Source organism: Corapipo altera, unplaced genomic scaffold (assembly GCF_003945725.1).
Source record: "Corapipo altera isolate COAL_440 unplaced genomic scaffold, ASM394572v1 56, whole genome shotgun sequence".
NCBI classification, from domain to species: domain Eukaryota; kingdom Metazoa; phylum Chordata; class Aves; order Passeriformes; family Pipridae; genus Corapipo; species Corapipo altera.
The window spans coordinates 673,627-687,782 of record NW_020884896.1 but is presented as its reverse complement, the minus strand read 5'-3'; the positions used below and the strand labels follow the sequence as shown (position 1 = coordinate 687,782).

Below are 14,156 nucleotides of genomic sequence, written 5' to 3'. Positions count from 1 at the left end.
TGGAAGTGAAGGTAATCAAATGCATTCTGTGTTAGGATTTACCCACAGCAGAGGGGCCAGTGAGTGGTCTGGGCACACAAGTCAGCTCTCCAGAAGTCAGATCCTTCAGGCTTCTCTGAGACTCAGTTCTAGTCCCATACATTAGACAACCCGTGGCTTACCTCTTTCTGCAGCACAGGGTCTTGGCAGCTGTATTTCCAGGAAATAAAGTGGTTAGAGCTGGCAGCAAGTAGGCAAGAACACATTCCCAGTGGTTGCAAAGACACGTGGCTGTTAACAGCCTGTGGCACATCCAAAGTCAGTGGGAATGGAGAAACGGAAAAAACGTCACTTTGCCCATGAGTGAGCTCACACACAAGACAGGACTTGAAGTACCATTAAAAACCAGATGAATTCTCAAGAAGTACTGACAATAATAAGATTTCAAGTGCAGCCTTTTTAGGCAATCCATATAAAACCGTTCTATAGCCTAGCAATGAAAAAGCACTAAATGCATAGTGGTCAAACTTTTTTTTTTTCTTTTTTATTTAAAATATCATTATAACCAATTGACATACTAGATAACAATGTATACATTCCAGTGGTGCACATGTAATGACCTATGGCATGAATGAGTAAAAAAACCCACAATGTTCTCAGTAATGCCCCACCAACAGCTTATTTGGAGGGAATAAAGGAAGAGGAAAAGCAGGAAAAAGTATCAAATGTGGGGAAGAAAAAAGAATTACAGTTTTCCCCAGTATTTTTAATGGTGTATCTTCTACTTCATATTTCTTGGGACATAATAAAATTAAGAATATACTTCAAAAGGGGCAGAAGGAATGATCACAATAATTGGGGTGGGATTTTTTTCTCAACTTTAGTAATAAAAGTTAAAGAACTCTCAAAAATAGACTAGATATTGGGCCTACAAAAGTAATTCATCTGTATGCAAAGCTTACCAAGAATTATTCCTTTTGTAAAATGTAAAGGATGAGCTGACATTACTAGTAAGCTATTTTTACCCTACAAAACCAGACTACAATAATAAAATCACCAATTTACAGCTAACACAATATTCTAGATGTACATTACTGTACACAAGCTATATATTACACATGAACATCTTACGTGAAATATATAAGAAACATACTTACTGATATTGTCTCAACATTGGCCAATAGGTTTGTTTTTCTAAAGGAGGTGTATTTTTCTATTCACATTCAGTGTAGTTCCAATAGCAAGGGTTAGCTTTGCTTACTTAAGAAACGTAGAAAGTTTGTGTGAGGTAGTTCAAGAAAACCTAGCTTAAATTTTTAACTGCAGAATTAGAAACACAATGTGACCTGATTCATAACACATTTCTGTAATGCAGACATATCTAAAGAGGAGAAACGAGTGAAAGAGACCACTTAAAATACCACTTTTATCCAGTGCCCTAAACTAAGAATAAATTAAATTAATTGAAAATTTGGGTAAGCGGTACAGTCTCATCACATTTCTTCATTAGAACTCTTTCTAATCCTGCTGAAAAATGCAGGCAGGCTCTCCTTCAACTCCAGTCCTCAACCTAAATATGTAAGAACCAAACCACTGATAGGAAAATAAAATATAACAGCATGGAGAAGCTGTTGCCAACAGCAAACAAAACCATTTCTAGAAACCATAATTCATGCCCTTTAGCAACCTGAAAGAGTAAGACTTGAGTGTAAGCTGAACCTTCTTCCCCCCTTTCCCCCATAATCTTAATTGAGAAACTTTATCACACACTTTGGATTATTGGCTGGGTAGAACCATCCTCCTGTAGGAGCTTTTTGACCATTTTTCTTCATGCACTGTTGAGCTGAATGCCACACCATCCCTCCCTCCCTGCAGGGCCCCTGGCCAGGTGCTCAGTGTTAGCTCCACTGACCATTCCAAGAGGATTGCACGGACCATCCCTGTGGGACCCTCGGACAGTGAGGGGTGCTCCTGCTGTGGCCTGGCACCCCCTCAGCACCCACCCCGTGGTGGGGACGTGGGGACTACACACAGAGACACACAGACACAGTCATATGCAGACACCCCCCACACACCCCCCCGACCAAACAATTTATGATACTCTGTATAAGCTGGAATTCCTATCCAAAAACATACCACTGCATCCAGCATACCAAGGTTCTTCAAAGCTAAAATCCTGAGCAGTGCAGCTCACGCAGGGCAAGTGCTGTGTCTGCTGAGCAGAGCAGGATGAACCAGGGCTGCCCTGGACAGTCAGGCTGGGCTGAGAGTTTTGATCTGCCAGCCCAGCTGCTCACACACACCAGCATACAGTGAAACATCAGTTCTGACCCCATTGTCTTGCATCAGCAAAAGGCCTTACAACACAGTACTGCAGCACACCATCATGGCACTCATTCCCGCTCGCCTCCCCCCACTTCTATTTCAAATTCTTGAAGAACCTAGTTCTACAAAAGGAGAGTGCTGTTTTATCCTTGATGCATGCCACAGCTCTGACCAAAGGAGGTGGAAATCAATCTCACTATTATTGCCCAACATTTAACCTCACCTGACATAAGAGATCAGACAGCTCATTGTAATTCAATCCCTACCAATTCTCCAATGGATTAGAACAGCCCTAGGAAGTTGCATGCACTCTAGTGAAGCCCATTGTCATGAGAAGATTTTGAAACAGTCTAAAATAAAGCTTAACAATACTTTAGGAATAAAATTGTACAGTGTACTGGACAACATACAATCTAACAAACAATAGACAAAGACAGCTCAACTCCAGTTACCTATTTGTTTGCTATCTGTGGCGGTGTACAACTATTGCTTAAGTAATTTTATATTTCAACAAATAAAAAGGAAAGTTAAGACTAGGATAATGTTGTGATAATTTGGTGACTGAATCTGACTTTCTTATCTTTGAAATTTGCCACCACTAATTTGCCTAAAAAAAAAAAAAAAAAAAAAGAAAATGCAACACTACTACGAAGATAGTGCCAGAAGTGAGCTCTAGGTTTCCACAGGCAAAGCTCTGACCTAACCAAAACAATCCCTTTAAAAACTGCTCATTCCCACTGCAATGGGCTGCAGGGGACAGTCCTACCTATTCATTAAACCTACCGTGAAAGAAGAAAAGCTCAATTCTCCTTAGAGCTTATAAACTCATTTCAGTGGCTATTTTATTTAGGACACTGGAAAGTAATAGCAAAAAGTATTTTTAAGTTTCAAAAAATTTCAATCATCACCGTAATCCAGAGGGGGTCTAAAATAAATTTGAATACGAATTATATTTACCAAATTCTGGTTTTAACAGCACTTAGAGGCATCAGAAGTTGCTTTTGTCAGTCTTAACTTCATTACGCTGTGTTGACCACACTATCATTTGACCCTATATAACAACAGAGAACTGTCATATGACCAAAAATTTTGGCTTAATTCACAGCTTAAACTTTGATAAAAAAATTACAAAATAGACTGTTCTGTTGGTCTCCGTTCAACTTGAGCAGATTTTCTACATTCCAGTGCTAGATGAATCCAAACATGTCCTGCCTATTCCGAGGTAATACACAATTTGGCAAGATCCTGCAAAAATAATTGCCTTAACAAATGTGGTTTAGGAAGGCAATATTGAAATATTAGATAAAAGTGAGGAAAGCAAAATTACATGCACAAAGCACTTACCAGCAGTCTAGCCAGGCCAGGAAAACAATTGTGCAGTTTATCAATTTAGTCATCTTTGAGACATTACCATTTCTTGTAAACCCTGCATGTTTTTTTAAAAAGACATATTAGATATCAAAAGCATTACTATCACTTCTATTTTTCTGAAACTTGCTGTAAAGACATATTTTCCTCTTTCAGTTAGAACTTCAAAAAGATACTTATTTAACCCAACAAGCAGAAGGAACCACACTGAAGACTATCAGTCATTCCTGGATGACCTCTGTAGCCAGTTACATTAGTTGCTTATGCTCGGTGCCTGGCAAGACTTCTGTATTTATGTCCATTTTTGTGAGCATTACTAATTTAAATTGCTCTTCGCATTCTAATTCACTACACAAAATATGCATCTACACGAGGCAATCAATTATATAACCTAGCTGCACTAAAAATCTGCATTTTCCAAAGGAATAAATTCTGAATGATTGTTTAACTCAAACTTAAGTCAGTTATACATAAATCATTCTGTAAATATAAAATGTAAACAGTTAAAATACTTCTGTGATGAGCAGCACCATCTTACATGACTATTTAGTAAATGTTCTATATATCTCAATATATCTTTTGTTTAAAAAGTGTATTGAAGCCTGGAGCTTCGGTGATGAAAACTACTGAATATTTATGACTTAAAATGAACCATTGTTAAGATTTCTGCTACACTGATCTCATGGTGAAATGAAAGAGATAAATATTAATTTATACAGCACTACTTCTCCCTCCTTTGGATGGCATATATTGCTCATTAATGCATTAGCTACAGAAATCCTGAGGTTCTCCTACCACTTAATGGTTTTTAGCAATCAGTATTTTTGGTGGAGAAAGAGTAGCTGAAGTTTTGCCCCTATTGCATTCATGTCATTCCCTCTTTGACCCAAAAAGCACTCGAAAAGCACTCGCCCTAATAGACAAAACCAGTAAGAACCACAACTCCCAAGAATCACATCTTATATGTAAGTATAGCTACAGCATATTCAGTTTCCTTTTTGTCAGTCTAGACATCCTGGATACACTTTGTTTTGTGTGTACAAAAACAGGCTACAAGCTAAAAGTAAACAGTTTATTGGCATTGCAATGTATTATTCATGAAGTATCCTTGGGTTTTATGGTGATCACAAGATTTGGCATGCCACAACTCTGCAGAAAACATCACATTACTTTGCTAGGCTGGGTATTTCTGCAGCTTTGAAGATATGCTTTGCTTTCTTATGTTCATAAACCCATTCACACAATGTTATTTTGCAAAGGATTTTTTTTTCTCTAAAAAAACTTACTAATTGTTGCTTTTGCTGAAGTATTATAGGCAAGTGGCCAAAATAAAAGAGGATTTTTTTCACTGCCAGCACCACAGTAGTAGGCCCAAAACTACAGCTGGCTGCACTGAATTCTCTCCCCCTCCACCTAGACCACAGATGTATGACCAAGCATAAAACTCTGAAGGATATCATGAACAAAACATCTGGAATAAATTCTAATTAAAAAATTGAAAACCTATAAAATCTTAAATAATTCATTATATGGTAATGACCACAACATTAATATGTGCTTTGATAAAACAAATCTTACAAATTCAGTAAAAAAAGATCAGCAGCATAATAGTAAAGCAAATATGCAGATTTTAAAACCACAATAAAAATTATCAGGTTTAATATTTTACAGTTAATTACAGCAAAAAAGTGGCTGCTTTTAACACAACTTACAGTTTGAAATTACAGCACTTTATGATGAATTTCATGATTATTTTTGAAAAAACACTCAAAAATACCACCAAATTTTAAAAGTGCCCTATTAATGACTAAAAGGACCCCCCTCCCACCCCCCAAAAGACCAAGTAGTCATCTACAGCAACCCAGAGGTCCAGCTGAGGTTTCTAGACTGCTGTCTGTATCAGAGGCCAATGTTGGATCTGTTGACATTGAAGACACATCGTTGACAGATGATGATGAAGATGGATGTTGAGAGCCATTGATCATTGCTGCACCTGTGCTATGAGAAACAAAACAGCAAATCAGTTGCAGATACAGTTGCACAGTTCAGCACTTGCATTAGTCTGTCTTTTCCTAATGGTCATTACTTTTCCCTGTTTTGGCAAGTTGAAAGAGATATGTCTCAATCCATTGTCAAAATAAATAAAACCCACAAGTCTTTAATGTGGGGTTTAATGGATGGTATGTCAAGAACCACAGAACTCCCATGGCACAGACAGCTGCCAAATCACAGTAAATCCTTATGGCTGAAGGTTAAAAAAAAAAAAAAAAAAATCACAAAGACAGTAAGCTAAGATACCCTAGAAAATGTTGAGAGCCTAAGCTAGAATGTATCTACATGTTTTGATAAAGAAAGAAGGGGCTTGGGGTTTTTTTCCCCTCCGCTTGGGGCTGGGGAATAGCTGGTGCCCAGCCACATCACATCCATTCAACCTCAGATACCCAGGGATTTCTCCGAGTCTGAACTTCAGTGAATCCCAAGCAGAGTGAGCAAGGGCAGCCCAACTTTTGTCACAAAGCCTTATCAAGAGTCAGTTAATGGGCACATTCTTCCAAGGCCAGTAAATGAAGTGCAAAGTACTTCACAATTTTCTAACCTAGAAATCCTGTTTCATTATTTCCAAGATCTAAGTAGTGGTTACATCTTATCTGAAACTGTACCAGCTACACATTACACGTCTAACCAAACTATAGCAATTGAGCACCAGTACATAACAGCATGTTTCTTGAGGACTGAAATGAATGAAGCACCAATTACACAGAGACAATAACAGAGAGATTTAGCAGACTAATAAAGAGATGTCAGCCCCCTATATTCCACTCAAATATACAATACCTCAAAGAGAATTCAAGAGGTTCGGTGATTTAAGAGCCATATATTTTAGTTAATTTTGGATGTCTTGAACAGCTTTCCTCCCTCCTGCCCTACAACTCATGGAGCTTTGTACTGTGCTTTTAATGTAACCAACCTAAAGGGGCTGGTTGGCCGCGTATAACCCCATTCTTGGTTCTCTCCTCCAGGTCCATGACTTCCTTGTATATCAACTCTGAAAATGCACAGAAGGGAAGGCAAAAAATGAATTTGCAACCCCAAGACTGGAACACATCTCCTGTTAAGACGTACATTTAAAATTCACAGGTTTATTACTGTTCAGAATTAGTTTTGAACGACAGGTTGTAGCCTACACAGCAAGTGGAAAGTGATCTAAAAATGTACAGTTCTTTTCTGTTGGAGCTACAGTGGCCTAGCACTCTTGAGAACACACTGACATTGCTCTAAGGCTCTTTCATCCAGGCTGCATCGGGACCTGAAGTTAAACTGAGTCTTAAGGCTCACTCAGTTTTTATCATTGGCTTCTTTGGTACAGATAAACTGGATCAGTTGTCTTCAAAGGAAGAGCTAGAACAAGCCCAGACAGCATTGCCATAACTCCAATGCACATTTGCCACTAAATTTCCTCAGCAACAACGTGTAAAAGTCCAGATCACCATGAAATGGAACATAATGTTAGCATATAAGAATTATAATTTCAAGGGTTATGGGAATCTCAAAAGTAGACACCATATTGCTTGAAATACCCTCAGCACATCTGCTTCAAAAGGGAAATAACTTTGCTTGGAATGAGGACGGTAGGAGAATTTCCACAATTCTCCTTATCTCTGCCTTTACAATTAAAACTCAATTTTTAACAGAAAGTAACCTAGGAGTGTGATAGTACTAAATTTTACAGATTTGTGCCCATTATTAGCCAACACAATGAAACTGTCAAAAATTATTCATAAAATATTTTCCCTTCTTCTTTTTCCTCTGGGGATATAAAGGTTATACAGGTCTAATATCCCTCCCTAAACTTTTTCAGTACAAATTATTAGATTGCTCAATGCACTAAACTCTTGCTTAAATGCAACTTTTATAGCCTGAACAGCAATCTGGACTTTTTTCTTAGCACTAGTATCTCTAAAATAATACCCCACGTTTTAGAAGCAATTTCAAAATGAAGCACAAGCTTTACAGGTTCCCCTTACACTTACCATTTTGTACCTCATATATATGACCAGGAAATACAGATACTAAACCAGTACTGAACACTAAAGATCATGCTCTTGGAGGTACGAGTCTTATGTCATACTACATAAGACTACATACTACATTCCAAACCTCAAGGCCAGCTACTTTCTCAGGATCTCACAGCTGATAACCATCAGCATCTCCCACACCAGCTTTAACCTCACTATCTCGCCCATTACTCACACTCCTTATGGCTTCTTCTTAAATCCTCTGCTTGATTTTAAAAGAGCAGTTATTGCTACAGTGCTCTTCATTTGAAGACTAGTCCTTCTAATTCAGACTTATTTTGCTCAAACTCCTGCATCTTTTTCAGTTTTAGCTGTTGGTCCAGAAGAGTTACCCTCCCTAAAAATGCTGTCCTACGGTTTGCAAAAGGTGACTGAAATGAACAGGTCTTTAGTTGTCTACAAAGGTTCAGCACTGCCAAAGGAAAAATTTTATGTGTCCCAATAATCAAGAAGTTGTGAAGCACTGATCTACTTCCTTGCCATTCCAAGCAGGTAAAGTAAATACTACTAGGTTGCTCAGAAGCACTTCAGTGTAATCACTGGGGCCCAGCCTACTCCCAAAAGCCTTATTTTACTTAAATGCCCTTCTTACCTTTCCATTCTTCTATCGTGTGCTCCCTCTCATCTAACTGCTTATCTGGTATCTTTGGTGGAGGCTGAAAAACAGAACTCATCATAGAGCAATCAAAAGGGATACAAAACCAGCATAAATGGAAAATTAAATTAACCACTCAAAACATTAACATGTTTTTAAAATACCATATTTACATGCTCATATATTTCACTCAGACTTGGCCTATTTTCTAGATGCTACTGCTTTAATGTTCTTCTGAATAAAAAATTTGCTTACCTTACTGTAATAATTAAAATAGAAACCGAGTATGGTAATAGAATAGAAAAATGGTCTGCTAAAAGAGCTCCAAAGTGCAGTCTCCAGCACAAGTAGCCAATTTTAGCTACTTACTGTTAATTACTACATTTGCCATCTAACTATTACAGATCATCAGAATTCTAATTGCTCCATTTACAATCAGGCATCTTCTTCTATTCTTAGTAGCAATCACCAACCACCTTTCTTTTTTAAAAAATGATGCTTTTCTCATAAACTGATATTGTCCCAAGACTAATTTTTTAAGAAAAAAATTTCAACTAATCCCTTTGTTCATTAGCGTTAACAACTGAAAACTCAAGATCTTGTATTCTGATTTTGCTGGAACAATAATTTCTAGTTTAAGAGGACAACCAATTATTACAACTAATGAAAGTTTTTCTCTTGCCCAGGAATAAATACCTCAGAACCCCATCAAGGGCAATCAAACCACACCAAAACAAGTGAAGCTCAATAAATTAGAACCCTATATAAAAGATTTTAGATGCATTACTACATGTTCAGATTATATGCAATTGTACAAACAGAGACCAGTACTTTAGGTCAAGCTTATTCTTAATGCTGTTTCTGATAAACACATCTATAGATGTCAATAAAAATAATTATGGCTCAGTTAAGCTTCTTGTGAAATGTGCAACTATCTTCTTTCAAGCAGCTGTATCAAGCATCACAACAAGATGGCTTTAGTACAGTACCTTCCTAAGCAGAGACCTAAAATAAGGACTTACAGCTTCTGCTTCTGATGGATCATACCAAACATTGATGTATGGGTGCTGCAGGGCTTCATCCACAGAGATTCTTTTAGAAGCATCTATAACCAGCATTTTTGATAACAAATCCCTTGCTTGACTTGCTGCAAAAATAAGATTTTCTGCTCAGACTAGTGCCATATATAGAGCACATAACACAGTATTTCAAATCTCATGAAGAAGAGATCCAGACTAAACAAATTCCAGTTAAATACTGACGCAACCCTCACAAAATTTGAAGTTTAGGAGAATGGCCCATTTGATGGGAAAAAAAATTGAAGAAAATTACACAGGTGGGAAAGGGGTTGGATATGTTTCACTATACATTTTCAGCATACAGTGTCCCTTGGTGTGACATCCTTACATGAAACAGCTCAGCTGGCAGTGCAGCCTTGTCTGGAATAGCAGCAGGCAAGCACCCATTACTCCCCTCTGTCATGTACTGTTAGTCACAGAAAATACAGTGAGTAGGTGACTTAAAACCAGTAAGCTTCTGAAATAACTACAGGATATCTATATATTATGAATATAAACTCCTTATATGCATCCCTAGAGAACAAAGATCTACTCTGCCTACACAACTTCTATTCCAACCTCCCCCAACTTTTCTCTAAATCATGTTGGCATCTGGCACTGAGAAGAATATAGGTATTTACTTCTCTTTATAAAGACAGCTCCAAGAATAGGAGCTTTTTCATGAAAATATATAAGTGGAGGCAAGCACATGCCAGTACATTCATCTATTCTCATGATATAAAACTTACATACTTAAATCTTTAACAGGGTGATTTTGTAGTGAACAAAACCAAGACACTTCTGTTCAGTATATCACAGTTTTAAAACTTTTAAAATATACAACACAGAGAAGACAGACCTTACCTTTAAGTTTATTGTGTTCAGAGTCAGCTGGGAAAAGGACATCTGGAAAGAGTTTTTCAAAACTATATCCAGCATATTTAGGTCTGTTCTCCACATAAGTTCGGACTGTAGGCTGCAATTTCTTCATAAATTCGGGGCATGGTGTTCCTAGCTGCTCTATAACTTTATTCCATTGATCAATATCTAAGGTTATGCAGCTAAGAAAAACACTGTGTCTGATTTTCAGCTAGAAAGTTATATTAAAACCACATGAAAAAACCAACAGAGAAAATACAGAAAATTATAATAAAATATCAAGTTTATGATCACGAATTAGGACTATCCTCTTAGAGAAAACAGTGAAACAAAGCAAGACTATGACAGCGTAGTCAAGGCAATGTGAATTTTACTCAAATAATAATTAACTAGAAAAGGATATACTTCTGAGAAACAGAATATTAGAAGACTCATACAATGTATTAAACGAATTTAAATTAAGGCCTCGTTTGGCTTCTGGAGAAGAACTCTCACTTCCTGGTCTGAACACACATTCACAGTAGTGGAGTTACTACACATCACCAAGGCACTCGTGACAATTACCCCATGTAGGTGCTTTGTCCTTTGTTCTCATCTCGATACCTCACCCCAATCTGTGGCAACCTCTTACCAAGGATGTGCAACACTGAGCACGAGTGGGCAAACAAAGGATGAAGTCTGGGCCCACACAGGTCAATGACAATATTGTCAAAGCCTTGAATGAAGAAGTTAAAGAGTTTCAAGGGTGCATAAGGAACATCTTAACTGAAAAGTCTGCACACCGTAAAGGGAGATTCACCAGTTCACGGCAGAAGAATTTAATACATGTTACTGAACAAAAAAGTAACATTTGTCTCGGGAATTCCTAGTTGCAGATGGTTAGATACTGGAAGAGAGCTCATATAAAATTTTATATACCCTTATCTCATTCATATATTCTCCTCAATTTTATTTTCTGCTGCCATCAAAGACTGGATACCGGGCCACCTAAATCTTCCATGGGTTGTAGCAGGGTTTCTCTTCTGTTCTTAAAACTTAATAACAGATCTTTATATAAGGATTTTCAGGCTCTACAGAGTTTTAGTACAGGCCTTGACAAAAAAAGTATTTACACTGTATGGCATTGAGTGTAAATTGAAAAGCCATGCTAGCAAACCAGATGCATAAAGCAAAGCATGGTGCAGCTCATGCAATGACAGAGCTGTGTGAAAGTAAAGATGCCCTTGATCTCCTCACTGTGTCTCAAAATCTTGACCCCATCTTCACCCCTAAATGGTACTTAACAATTTTTAAACAGTAACCTGCAGCAAAAGCAGGAAATATTTCTGATGGCATCTAAAAAACTTGGTCTGTAAGTACTAGTAAAACAAATAAGATGTCAAACACCAATTATTTCCATTAATTTTAGGGATGATCCAGAGGTTTCAGTTCTGTTTGTTTGGAGTGGACTCTTTGTCTGAAATAGTGTTCACAGGACAACCCATAAAGACACCACCAAGCCATTCATGGAATAGAAAGACAGAAATGCCAGGTATTGCTGAAAGCTATTTGCAGGATTGTTTCTGCATATATAAATAAAATATAAAAAATATAAAATTCCAGAGTGTAACTAATGAAGATGATCAGGAATTTTTTGTGAACATTTTCTTTAAAATGCAAAGAATAATAACTGCTAACACACTCAGGTACTAAACAAGATTAGTAAGTTATTACATAAAAATAACCTCCAAAGTAAAAACCAATGCATGTGAACCAGTAAAACACCACCTAAAAAAAAATAAATAAATTTGTCTTAAATGTGACAACATTCAAAAGCAATGATAGGCACTATATTAAACTGGAAAAAGAACAGAGAGGAAAAAAAAAAAGAAAAAGGAAAAAGAAAATTAAGCCTCTTTGCCAAAGTGGTATATAATGAACTTGCACTTTGAAAAGGCAGTTGAAAACCAGTATTTTAAAAATTAGAACTACCTTAATCTGGAACTACATAGCTGCAGTATCTTTTGACCTTTTACAACTACATCCTAGGCCAAAGGTAAGGATACGATCTGTACCAGGAAATAAAACACCACCTTTGATCATTTCTCCCATGATGCACCCAACTGACCAAATGTCAACTGAAAACAAAATGCAATGATATTAACATAAAAGATAGTTATTAAAATAAAAGAAATAAAAATATCCAGACACACACATAGACATGAAGTGACTATAAAAAGCATGTGTAATGTAATGAGTGAAGGTGAATGTATGCTAACTACAGGACCAGCAGAGACTATGTCCTACTGCTAGGTGCAGCCTGAATATAAATGAAGTTCTTTTTTTTTTTAATAAGTGTATCACAAGAAAAATCCATGTTCATTTAATAAAAAAAAAATAAAATTGTACAATATGCATCTTCATGACACAACATCAATAAAAAGGTTAATCACTTCCTAACTAATTCAACCTGCTGCAGCAGCACAAGGATACAGTCCCTTCCTGGAAAGAGGATTTTGTGGCAAACCATTTCGCCCATAATGCACCCCACAGACCATAAATCCACTATGTTTGTAGCACAAAAAGAAGGAAAAGCAAAGCAAACGGTCATTTAAAATTAAAAGAAGCATAACATGACTGCATCCTATAAATTGCAGAGACAGCACAGGAAGAAGAGCAAATCTTTGTATTAATCAATGAAAACACTTTAAAATACACCATGTGTAAGGATTAGCTTTTAACTGTCTCAAATACAAGGCAGAAAAACATCCTTTTGTTTAATATAGTGCTAGAGCAAGAGCTTGAGCAGAGAGAGAGAGAGACACACATCAAGCAGAGTAAGGCCCTTCTCCAAGCTCTGAAGCTTGCAAAGCTACCTCCGCCAAGAGACCAGATTCAAGCACCAAAGACAGCTTGATTTCTTGAAAGTAATTCCACTGTAGTTGTATGAATAATTGTAAAAGCAGCAAAGTAAACTGACCTGTAAAACTATTGCCTATTGAAACAGTTTATGTTTTTTAGGAGAATTAATTAAGTATTACATACAATTAAAATTTGACATCAAGTATTTCCTCGAAGTCAGATTACCATGCATCTCTCTCTCACTTTAAATAAAAAGCAAACAGAATCAGTAAAAGATCACTTAGAATTTTAGAGGATCAGTTAATGACAATGTTAGTATGCTCCTAGAAGATTTTCAGTTGAAATCATTTGTTTAAAAATATTTCTCCAGTTATGCTGAAATAACATCTTATACAAAAGAAAAACTCAAAAGCAATTTTTTTGAAATGAAATATGCATTTTCTACATTACCTTAAAATAAATTACTCGAAAGACATACTTAGAGATGCACAAGTTTACTTTGTACAGGTATGCCAATTCCTTTTGCAGTTGCTTTCAGAGGTACTGTTAACTCTGTATGCACAAGTTTTCTTGAAGTCATAATAATTATATTATTATGAATACTTTTATATAAAACAACACTGGAATTTCAATTAAGCAGGTAAGAAGGGGATTTAAATGAGAACAATTGTATACTAAGAATCACATGTAAATGTTCTGAAGGAGCTCAACAATGTCAAGCAAACAATATTGCTTCTTACTGAAAATATTCCTTCTCCCTCATTTACAAGTTCCTCTAAAATAGTATCTCAATCATATGATAGGAGATCTTAGTTGTGCATATTAATAGGTCAAAATTAAGGGCCTGGTTCATTTAAAAATGATTGTCAACATTTTATGATTAGTGCTGTTTTTCCTTTAAAAACCCTTTTCAAATATTTAAGTACATATTATTTGGCTCAGAGACCCAAAGATTTGAAGCCAAATTTTGCATTTGACTTTTTAAATAAAATTCTGAATGTTGACTTTTTGACCCGCAAGTCAACCTTCTGCCAG

At 36.6% G+C, this 14,156-nt stretch overlaps 1 protein-coding gene across 5 annotated transcripts in view; it reads right to left on the bottom strand.

The window, feature by feature from the left end:
- Positions 1 to 1,454: 1,454 nt before the first annotated feature.
- Positions 1,455 to 14,156, bottom strand: part of MAPK8 (mitogen-activated protein kinase 8) — a 137,895-nt gene continuing 125,193 nt past the window's right edge. For 3 of the 5 annotated variants that reach the window (XM_027648162.1, XM_027648160.1, XM_027648161.1), the window contains exons 7-12: positions 12,326 to 12,397; positions 10,266 to 10,448; positions 9,366 to 9,490; positions 8,341 to 8,404; positions 6,641 to 6,718; positions 1,455 to 5,665 (exon numbers count right to left, since the gene is read on the bottom strand). In XM_027648162.1, coding sequence (XP_027503963.1) covers positions 5,520 to 5,665; positions 6,641 to 6,718; positions 8,341 to 8,404; positions 9,366 to 9,490; positions 10,266 to 10,448; positions 12,326 to 12,397 — 668 coding nt within the window. In that variant the 3' untranslated portion in view covers positions 1,455 to 5,519. Of the gene's footprint in view, positions 5,671 to 6,640; positions 6,719 to 8,340; positions 8,405 to 9,365; positions 9,491 to 10,265; positions 10,449 to 12,325; positions 12,398 to 12,752; positions 12,825 to 14,156 lie in introns of all 5 variants that reach the window. The other 2 variants (XM_027648163.1, XM_027648164.1) reach the window with 2 other exon arrangements.